The following is an 11,793-nucleotide window of genomic DNA, read 5'->3' on the forward strand; positions in this document are numbered from 1 at the left end:
AAAAAAAAAAAAAAAAAAAAAAAAAAAAAAAAAAAAAAAAAAAAAAAAGACATCAGCCTTGGGATACACCATTTTCTAAATACAAGGCCCAAAACAAATAATAAAACATATCTCCAAAAAATTATCTTAATATTTAATGACCAATAAAGAAGAGTGTCAAGTATTTCTAATAAGGAAAAGTTAGCTTTACCTAAGTTAGTATGAAATACTTGATTAAGAAAATCTAGGCTGGGTGCCTATATAATACCAACACTTGGAGAGGCTGAAGTAGGAGGACTGCTTGAGGCCAGGAGCTTGAGACCAGCCTAGGCAACATAACAAAACCCCATCTGTACAAAAAATAAAAATAAAAAATTGGTGTGGTGGCATATGCCTGCAGTCCCAGCTACTCGGGAGGCTAAGGTGGAGGATTGCTTGAGCCCAGCTGCTCAAGGCTACAGTGAGCTATGATTGTGAAGGAATGTGTTATCTTTCCAGGTCGACAAGGAGGTGTAGTTTTAAGGACAAGAACTTCCCAGCACCATGCCCCCCTCCCATCTCTCTCCATCTGGGAGGTTTAATGGTTTATGTTTAAATTTCACAGGCACAGGAAGAAACTGAGTCAATCGCTCCAGTGGAAGTTTAAAGGAACTCCTTTCATTGGCCAGAGGAACTTGGGGAGGTGGGAATTTCTCCCAGGATAAATCCCCCTGCTCCTTCACCCACGCCAGATTTCCAGCTTCCACTTTGTGGGAGCTCTCTTTCCCCTCCTGGATTTCCCCTCTGGGGTCCCCTTCTACCCAGTATGGAAGCTGTCTTTCCTTTCCTGGATTCTATCTTTCTGGATTCTCTAACTCAGTGTAAGGGGAGTTTTCCTTCTCTGATTTTCTCCCTCTGAGAACTCTTCTCACTCAGTGTGAGAGCGGCTTTTCTTTCTCTCAGTCAGTGTGAGAGTTAGCTATTTCTTTCTCGCTCCTCCTCCTTTTTCTCTCTCTACCTAAATAAATCACTTTTCTGAAACACTTTTGGGCTCTGGTATTTCTTGCACAAGCACACTGCGCCGTGGTCTCCTTTCTCATTCTTGAGAGAGCGAAAGACCAAGAACCTGGAGAAACATTCTCTCGGGGAAGCTGAGGGCTCCCCTGAACCCCAGAACCCCAACAACTGTACCACTATGCTGCAACCTGGGTGACAGAGTGAGACCCTGCATAAAAAAAATTAAAAAAAATAAAATCTAGATTTTTTAAAAAGTCACTTCTTCACATAAACCATTTTTAGACATAAACTTAGTAGCTTTTGGTTGAATTCCCTTAAATAAAACAAATCAACACATGTATCAAAACCAGACATCTTAAAATCAGTATGTTTTCTTCACCCACCTGCTTGAGTAATTTCTCTCTCTCTTCCATTGGAGACCCTATGCTTTTGTCTTCTGCAATCATTTGATCTCGATGGGACTCCAACTCATAAAGTTTTTCATGTAGCAATACAGCCTCCTGTTTCACCTGGGAGTGAGCTATTTCCTAAAGCAAAATAAGAAGGAATTTTTTAATTAGTATTTTATCAATAATTATCTTCAAATAGGTTTCAATTTATAAGAATAGGGGGTAAATTTAAACTACCAGTATCTTTAAATACAGACAGCAAATGCCATTAGTACTCAACAATGCTACAAAGCACATTCCTAAACTGGAAATATAAAAATAAATCCTGTATATTTTAATAAGCTATTTTCGGTCTAAGGTTCACAAGAAGCCGATAGCCTTAGTTTATTTTCTACATATGAGACCTGAATAAATATAGGACAACTCTACCAATGGGAGAATAAAGAAAATGTCACAACATATGTACAACTTTAAACACAATGACTGATTCAAAGTCCATAGAAGTGATCTTTGGAGAGAACATATTTTCCTCTAAATAGGTCTTAACATATATTTTTCCACAATGTTGTGGGTTGAATTGTGTCTGCTCAAAAAGGTAAGGTGGAGTCTTACCATCATAAACCTGTCAATCTGACCATTATTTGGAAATAGGCTCTTTGCATATTTAGTCACGTTAAGATGAGGTATTAGGGTGGGCCCTAATCCAATATGATGGTGCCCTTTATAAGAAGAGTACAGGTACAACAGAGACACAAAGGGAGAATTCCATGTTATGACTCAGGCAAAGACTGGAGTGATGCATCTACAAATCAAGCAACATCAAGGGCTGATGGATACCATTAGAAGCTAGGAAGAAGCAGAGCAAGACTCTTTCTAGAGTCTCAGAGGAAGCATGCTCTGCTGACACTTTGATTTCAGACTACCAGGCTCTGGAACTGTGAGAAAATTTGTTTGTTTGTTTTAAGCCACCCAGTTTGTGATAGTCTGTTACAGCAGCACTAGGAAATTAACACATGTAATAACAGTTATTGTGTACTCATCACTATCCTACCTTCCATAAAGAAAAAATAAGGATGTGACAAAAATACTATTAGATAACAAAAAAACTAGGAATGGTGGTGGTGATGACTGACATTTGAAACTCTTGTTTACTGAGCATCTGTTCTATGTCAGACACTATGCTACATGTTATTTATATGCTATCTCTAATATCCAAAGTGATACTCTACAGGATGGCACTATCATCTCCATTTTACAGATAAGGAAACTGAGGATCTGACATGTAAATAACTTTTCAGAGTTAACAAATATATACAGTTAACAGTGACTTTTGAAAGCAGACCTACAGCATGAACAAGACCAAATTGGTTTTTTTTCTTGAGATGGAGTCTCGCTCTCGTCTCCCAGGCTGCAGTGCGGTGGCAACATGTCAGCTCACTGCAACCTCCACCTTCAGATTTCAAACGATTCTCCTGCCTCAGCCTTCCGAGTAGCTGGGATTACAGGCACCCACCACCACACCCGGCTAATTTTTGTACTTTTAGTAGAGACGGGGTTTCACCATATTGGTCAGGCTGGTCTCAAACTCCTGACCTTAGATGATCTGCCCGCCTCAGCATCCCAAAGTGTTGGGATTACAGGCATGAGCCACCGTGCCTGGCCAAACAAGACCAAATTTTTAAGAGGGAAGACCTCTTCTTTTTTAAAAGTATGAAAGAAAAAGAATCTCAAAAAAAAGAAACAAGTAGACAAGAATTTTTGAAAATCCATAAGCAATGGATTATACATACAGTTCAAATAATAGATTAGGCATCAGATAACATAAAGAAAGGCATGATAAAAAATACATATAGAATTTTATGCTATTCTTTTTCATAGTATCTTTTCCTTTCTGCCTAACAATCCTCTAAATGTGTTTGAATTGCATCTTGATAAGACTATTCTGGAAGACTTAAGCTCATGCCTTCACCTGATTTTTTTCCCCACTCTTGTGAACTAAATAAGCATAAGCAAATACACAGTAAAGCAGTGAGTATAAAGTATTCAATAAGTACCTGATAGTTGATTGACCACTATCTGAAACAACATTTTCTTGAAGAACAAGTCATAAATAAATAAATAAATAAATAAATAAATAAATAAAATTAATCTGAGCCAGGCACGGTGGTTCACGCCTGTATTCCCAGCACTTTGGGAGGCTGAGGCGCGCAAATCATGAGGTCAGGAATTTGAGACCAGCCTGGCCAACATGGTGAAATCCCGTCTCTACTAAAAATACAAAAATTAGCCGAGTGTGGTGACACACACCTGTAATCACAGCTACTCAGGAGGCTGAGGAAGGAGAATTACCTGAACCCGGGAGGCAGAGGTTGCAGTGAGCCGAGATTGTACCACTGCACTCCAGCCTGGGCAAAGCAGCAAGACTTCATCCCCCCTCAAAAAAAGAAATCTGGCAAAAGTTAAATAGAATTAGTGACTTATGTTATCTTAATTTGCAAATATTGCTTTTGGTTTTTTTTTTTTTTTTTTTTTGAGACAGTCTCATTCTGTTGCCCAGGCTGGAAAGCAGAGGTGTGATCTCAGCTCACTGCAGCCTCTGTCTCCTGGGTTCAAGAGATTCTACTGTCTCAGCCTCCTGAGTAGCTGGAACCACAGGTGCGTGCCATCACATCTGCATAATTTTTTGATAATTTTTTGTTTCACCATGTTAGCCAGGATGGTCTCAATCTTCTGACCTCATGATCCTCCCACCTCCACCTCCCAAAGTGCTGAGATTACAGGCGTGAACCACTGTGCCTGGCCAAATACTGTATATTTTTAAAACTCTTTGTTATTTTAGGCATAAATCTACTGACATCAGAGAAGAGTGGCATCAGTACAAAAAGTAAATCTAAGGTTATAGCTTATGCTTCTTCCTATGGAAACTAAATTCACAAGTGAAATAAGACTTGACTCAAAAAGGAACAAGCAAAATCTCCAAGAAATATGGGACTATGTAAAAAGACCTAATTTACGTTTGATAGGTGTACCTGAATGTCATGAAGAGAATGAATCCAAGCTGGAAAATATTCTTCAGGATATTATTCAGGAAAACTTTCCTAACCTAGTAAAGTAGGAAAATACTCAACTTCAGGTAATACAGAGAACGCCACAAAGATATTCCTCAAGTAGTGCAACCCCAAGACACATAATCGTTAGATTCATCAGGGTTGAAATGAAGGAGAAAATACTAAGGGCAGCTAGAGAGAAGGGTCAGGTTACCCACAAAGGGAAGCCTATCAGACTCACAGCAGATCTCTCAGCTGAAACCCTACAAACTAGAAGAGAGTGGGGGTCAATATTCAATATCCTCAAAGAAAAGAATTTTCAACCCAGAATCTCATATCCAGCCAAATTAAGCTTCATAAATGAAGGAAAAATAAATTTTTCACGAGCAAGCAAGCATTTAGAGGTTTCACCACCAGGTCTGCTTTACAAGAGCTTCTGAAAGAAGCCCTATACACAGAAAAGAACAACCAGTATCAGTCATCCCAAAAACTTACCAAAAGGTAAAGAGTATCTCCATAATGAAGAATCTATATAAACTAGTAGGCAAAATAGCCAGCTAGCATTAAACGACAATATTCAAGTCAAAAATATCAATATTAATCCTAAATTTAAATGGATTAAATGCCCCAATCAAAGACACAGGCAAATTGAATAAAAAGTCAAAGCCCATCGGTTCGCTGTATCCAGATCCATCTCATAAGCAAGAACACACAAAGACTCAAGACAAAGAGTTGGTGAAAGACTTGCCAATCAAATGGAGAGCAAAAAAAAAAAAAAAAGAAAACAGGAGTTGTAACTTCCATCTTTAACAGTAACAAAGACTAAAAGAAACAAGGAAGGACATTACATAATGGTAAAAGGATCAATGCTACAACAGGAGTCAATGATCATAAATATATATGCAACCAATATAGGAACACCCAGATACATAAGACAAGTTCTTAATGACTTATAAAGAGACTTGGATTCCCGCACAATAATAGCAGGAGACTTTGACACCACATTGTTAATATTCGACGGATTGACGAGATAGAAAATTAACAGGGACATCTATGATTAGAACTCAGACCTGGAACATGTAAACTCAGTGAATATTTATAGAATTCTTCACCCCAGGCCCACAGAACATACATTGTCTCAGTGTCATATTACACCTATTTTGAAAGTGACCACATAATTGGAAGTAAATCACTCTTCAGCATTTGCATAGCATTTCACAGACTTAAATGAAACATTGGTTGGCTGTTTGTTATTTTCTTGCCTTATTCTTTCCTGTCTCCGCTGTTAAGCATAATTATGAGCATAAAAGAGGTTTTCAATACCTATTTTTAGATTGCATTCCAACCTGGGCAATAGAGCAAGACTCCTGTTCTCTCTCCCCCTTTCTCTTTCTTTTTTCTCTTTTTCATTCTTTCTCTCTTTCTTTTTTTCTTTCTTTAAAAAAAAAGAAAAAAAAAAAAAGATTTGACTCACACCTACCCCAAAAAGGAATAGTGAAGAATTCTGCAAGCTAGTTGTATTAATACTAAATGTGGTCCTTTTTTCTTTAAGCATATTTCCATCACCAGAGATCCAAGGAAATAAAAATGAAGCGAATTTATAGATGGACAACCAAACACAGAAAACTACCTTACTATTTTTAATGAAATGACTTTCAATAGCAAATTCTCAAAAGAATTAATTACAAAAGATTCATTTCTTTTGCAAGCTAGGTTGTTAGCAATCTGTCCATCTACAACAGTTCCTAATACTATCATCATGGTATGTACCTGAATCCATAGGAAATCAGGAAAGGGAGGCAAGATCTGAGGTACAGACAGTATACTAAAATGCCAAAAATATGAAAAAGTTGTTCACGGAAAAAGAAATTCATTGGCCAAAAATGACATAAACAGATTCTCAACTTCATGCATAAACACATGAAAATTAAAATAAGGTAGTAATTTTTACCTATGAAACTAGCTAAAATTCAAAAAGCCAGGTAATATTTGCTCTCCGTGAATGCAGGGGAAATAAGCTTTCACAATGAAGGCAATTTGGCAATCTTACAACATTTTTAAAGTGTATACCTTTTGACCCATTATGAGAATTCAATCTTCTGATATACTAATGCAACTTTGCATAAAATGTATGCTTTCACTGAAGTATTGTTTATAATCCCAGAAAACTATAAACAATCTGTTCATTTACAAGGCTGTATTATAATTATACAACATAATATAGTAATTTAAAATAATGAGGGGGTTCTCTAAGAACTGATATAAACAGACACTGAAGATTTCATGTTAGGGTGAAAAAAAACCTACAGATAGCATAGCAAGTATGAACCCCACTTGAGGTTTTCCAAACTGTAAAACCAAGATGGATTTAGAACTTTGTGGAGATTACATGAATATGATGCTGATATGCGTTAAGAGCTCAAAAAAGCATAGAGTAACACTTGATAATGTCTTTCCAGTAGTTCTATCAGGAAAGGACACGAAACAGACATTTTTACTTTCATCTTGTTCAACTATTTTTAAACCATAAGCATATTTTGTTTTGTGAACTAAAGCTTGTTTTAAATAAATGAATAAGAAAACAAATGCAAGATTTTTTTTTTTTAAGTCACAGAAAGTTTTATTGTAAAGGAATGAGCTGCAGCAAAGGTAAAGTACAGCTATCTCCTGACAAATGCAAGTTTTTACATCCTGAAAGAGATTAACTCATGTTCATGTCTCTCCTTCTTCCTTTGTTTTTAGTCTCCTGTTATGTGTATTTAAATTTCCGTTAGAGGTTGAGCATGATGGCTCATGCCTGTAATCCCAGCACTTTGTGAAACCAAGGCAGGAACATCACTTGAGGCCAGGAGCTGTAGACTAGCCATAGCAAGACCCCATCTTTACAAAAAGTAAAATAAAAAATAGCCAGGTGTGGTGGTTCCTGCCTGAAGTCCTAGCTACTTGGGAAGCTGTGGAGGGAGGATCCCTTGAGCCCAGGACCTTGAATTTATAGTGAGCTATGATCATGTCACTAAACTCCAGCCTGAGTGACAGGGAAGGACCCTGTCTCAAAAAAAAAAAAGAAAAAAAAATTTTAATTGACGTTGGATTTTGCATGTCCCAGATAGGACAGAATGATTTGTTTTATGCATAGTAGGTACTGAATAACTGAATCTAATTTCTTACCATACTAGGATCACTATGGTCCAGAATAGGAAGAAGAAGTATTAAACTCCTATTAGTAAACTGCCAGATAAATATGTCCTTGAATGAGTTATATTAATATACTTGGCTGAATTAACATTTTTGGTTGAGTAGTATGAGAACCCTTATTTGATTTTATACTTACAGCTTCCAGGCTCTCTTTTTTCATGTTCTGTGAATCCAGTTGTTGTTGAAGTGTATCTAATTCCTAAGCAGAAAAAAAAAGCAAATATAAATACAAATTACATTAAGACTAATTTGTTGTAGTTGGGAGAAGGGGGGTGGAGAAAAAATAATAATTTGTTTCTCTATTTCTCAACATTTCAAATACAGATGTGACAAAGTAAACTTTCTAAGTATCTTCACGGTATCTTGCATTTTGACTAGAATTTATTAACACTTCATTATTTCTACTTTCCCCAACTTCTTTCATTATTCCTAAAACCTAGCCTTCAAAAAAAACAAAAAACTTCATGAGTTTCTCAAAAGTAGCTAGACCTTAAACCTTTTCACAGTAAATCATCACTATGTTCTCAGAACATCGAATATCAGAAGCTTTCAAACTATATCATTGTTTGAGGTTATGATTTAAAATTTTTATTTTTAACCACGTTTTCATATCTTTGGCTTAATTTCTCTATACTATACCATACATATATATGTAAACATAAACATGGTTCAGTCTTTTTTTTTTTTTTTTTTTTTTTTTTTTTTTTTTTTTTTTTTTTTTTTTTTTTTTTTTTTTTTTTTTTTTTTTTTTGGTGAGACAGAGTCTTGCTCTGTTACCAGGCTGGAGTATAGTGGTGTAATCTCGGCTCACTGCAACCTCCGCCTCTTGGGTTCAAGCAATTCTCCTGCTTCAGCCTCCCAAGTAGCTGGGACTACAGGCATGTGCCACCACAGCCGGCTAATTTTTGTATTTTTAGTAGAGACGGGGTTTCACCATGTTGGCCAGGATGGTCTCGATCTCTTGACCTCATGATCCGCCCGCCTCAGCTTCTCAAAGCACTGGGATTATAGGCATGAGCCACTGTGCCCGGCCATAGTTCACTGGTAGGATAAGATCCTTAAACTGTTTACTCATTCATTAACCCATACAAGATTAACTACATTTTGGTAGTGTTTTGGCATTTCTATCATACTGTTTCTTCAATGCTTCACTGCATCTTATAAATCTAGTCTAAAATAAAAAGGTTACTAAATTATCAGCAAAGGAATGTCTGAGAAACTAAAACTATAATCATTATTGGCATTTATGGGGCCTAATTCTTCGCTCTTTAGTTAAGGGCCATGTGGGCATAAAAAAGCACCATCACGACTGAGCATTGAGAGGATTCTCATCCCCTCAGCAGGGACCTACACTGCTCATTTAATATTGCATGTTCTCACTCCTATGTAGGAGCTTTAAAAAGTGGATCTCATGGAGGTAGTAGAATGATGGTTACCAGAGGCTGAGAAGGTGTTTCCCAGTTGGGAGCGTGGGGCAGTGGAGGGAGATAGAAGGAAAAAATTCTCAAGTTTGATAGAACAGTAGGGTGGCAACAGTTATCAATGGTTTATTGTATGTTTCACAATAGCTGGAAGAGGAGATTTAAAATGTTTCTGGAACAAAAAAATACTAAATGTTTGAGGTGATGGATATCCTAATTATCCTGATTTGATCATTACACATTGTATACATGCATGCAAATATCACATGTACCCCATAAATATATGTACAATTGTTGTGTATCAACAAAAAATTAATTTTTAAAAATGGATATTTAAGCAATATAATTAAAAGACAATAGCCATTCAAATCAGAATGCTAACAGATTAAAAGCTTAGCTGTTTATTAAGCAGGAAGGAAAAGGAAAAAAAGTAAATATCCATATGAATCTGGTCTATGAGGGCTTTTTTTTTTTTTTTTTGAGACAGAGTCTCACTCTAACACCCAGGCTGGAGTGGTGCAATCTTAGCTCACTGCAACGTCCACCTATGACCTATGAGGCCTTTTAATGCAAACATTAAAAGGCCTCATAGGTCATGCAAACATAATGCATTAATGTTTTAATGCAAACATTAAAAGGCCTCATAGGTTGTAGACTTTTAAAATTTATAGACAAGTATTTTTATAAGTGCAAGTATTTATAGACAAGTATTTTTAATAAATGCAAGTATTTCACACGTCTTTATGAAATGCAAAATGGATAAACAGAAGTGAACAAAAAATAATTAGAGTAAAATCTAGGTCATCAAGCAGCAAAATGAAATTAAGTTTTCTAAATAAATGCTTCTCAAATATGAATGTCCATATGAATCAGCTGGGGACCCTGTTAAAAATGAAAACTCTGATCTCAAAGTCTAGTCAAGCGCTCAGGGGATGCTGCCGACATTTAAACTATACTTTTAGTAGCAAGACTGATACATGCTTGGCACACAATAGTAATTAGTATTACCTGTAATAGTTTCTCATTTGTGGTTTTCATCTCTAGGTACTTGACTTGGTTTTCAAGAGACATATTTTTGATAATGTCATCTGCTGCTTGTTTTTCCTGTTCAATTTCTTCTTCTACACTTCTCATTTGTTTCTCTTTCCTGAAATCAAAAGCACATAATATTCCTGATACAATACTGAGGAAAAAATATCCAATTATTTTACACAAGTCACAGTCCTAATTTAATAGGATACTTAAAGATATTCAACCATAGTGTGTGACTGAAAAGTCTTTATATTTGTACTAAAAAATGCTATTTAACCTATATAAAATTTGGCCCCATTAGCACAAACTTATTTTACATCTTTTTCTTCTCTATCCCCAAATTCCTCTATTTCCTTACTTTCCATTTTACTTTACTAAGAAATCACAAAGATTGTCAGAGAAAATCCTTAATGACTTATATATATGAGGATGCATTTATACATTTTTAAAATCGTACCTTTAAAAGACAAGAAGTTTTAGAATTGTGGTTTTCAAGCATCCTTCAGCCACAAAATTTTTTGACCAAATTAAATATTGTATAGAAGTTTGCTATGTAAATCATGCAGTGCAGCTCTCACAGAACAAGGGAGTAGAGAAACCTACAGTTCAATTCAATTTTTTAAAAATTATGGCTTTAGATTAGTAATATGCTTTGCTTAAATTCTCTTTTACTTACTGTTTTAGTTAACATTGTTATTTCACAAACTATTGCTATTTTTTAGCACTGTAAAATATTAAGCTAATGTCTCTAAAAATAACTGAAAGATTATACACATAATCATATAAAAGCAGTAATAGTGAAATTAATTAGAAGCAATAACCATTTTTATTATATAATCAAAAGAAATACCAATGACATGCCACTTATTGCCTAAGGAAGGTCAATTACTGATAAGGTGGAGAAAAATTCTGAAAAAAGAATAGGTAAGATGCCACTTATCTAAATACTTTCAAGATTCACATTTTATAAAAAGCTTGATTGAGCATACATTTTTAGTCCCAAGATCATTCACTTCTATTTTGTGATTCAAAATCTGATTCACCTATCACTATTTACTCTCTTTCACTCATAGATATCAACCTCTACAGTTTTCAGTATCACCAGATAAGGCTGTAGATCCACATATCCCCTACACACCTTCTACACATTCATATCTTACTATTAGAATAAACAACCTAAATTCAGAAATTTCCCTACAAAAAAAAAAATCTCCAAAATAACCAAGTAAAAGATGAACATAATAAAACAGACAACCTGGAATTTCAATTTATTTTTGCCTCAATTTATTTATTTTTGTTGGAGAAGTGATATCTTCAATTGGAGCTTCAATTTCAACAGTATAACAAACGTGTGTCCTGCTGCTACAATTTGTATAGGTATATGAGCTTCTGCTACAATTTGTATAGGTATATGATCTCATAGAATTTGAAAGAGGAAAATATGTATTTCACTCTCTTTATTTCATACATTAAGGATACTGAAGCCCAGTGGAATTAATCTTTTGGAGCTAATTCATTTTAAACTTGATTACTGACTACCAACAATGTTTCTTCCTACAATGTAGTTAGATGAGAACTAATGTTGTAGCAAAGTATTCCATTTTACAGAGGAGAAATTACAGCATAAGAAACATCAACTGATTTCCTAAAAGCCATATAATGTCCAGGTGTCAGGTCTTTTTGATGCTCTGAGCACTTTGCTCCTGTTACAACTTGGCAATAAAACCACTGATG

General features: G+C 35.5%; 1 protein-coding gene across 1 annotated transcript in view; it reads right to left on the reverse strand.

Annotated features, from left to right (window-relative positions):
- IFT74 (intraflagellar transport 74) overlaps window positions 1-11,793 on the reverse strand; it is a 101,882-nt gene that overhangs the window by 46,916 nt on the left and 43,173 nt on the right. Inside the window, exons 9-11 of the mRNA XM_017520164.2 lie at window positions 10,036-10,174; window positions 7,743-7,805; window positions 1,359-1,502 (exon numbers count right to left, since the gene is read on the reverse strand). Of these exons, the coding sequence (XP_017375653.1) occupies window positions 1,359-1,502; window positions 7,743-7,805; window positions 10,036-10,174 (346 nt within the window). The remainder of the gene's footprint in view (window positions 1-1,358; window positions 1,503-7,742; window positions 7,806-10,035; window positions 10,175-11,793) is intronic.

The sequence above is a fragment of the Cebus imitator genome, unplaced genomic scaffold (genome assembly GCF_001604975.1).
Source record: "Cebus imitator isolate Cc_AM_T3 unplaced genomic scaffold, Cebus_imitator-1.0 Scaffold809, whole genome shotgun sequence".
Lineage (NCBI taxonomy): Eukaryota > Metazoa > Chordata > Mammalia > Primates > Cebidae > Cebus > Cebus imitator.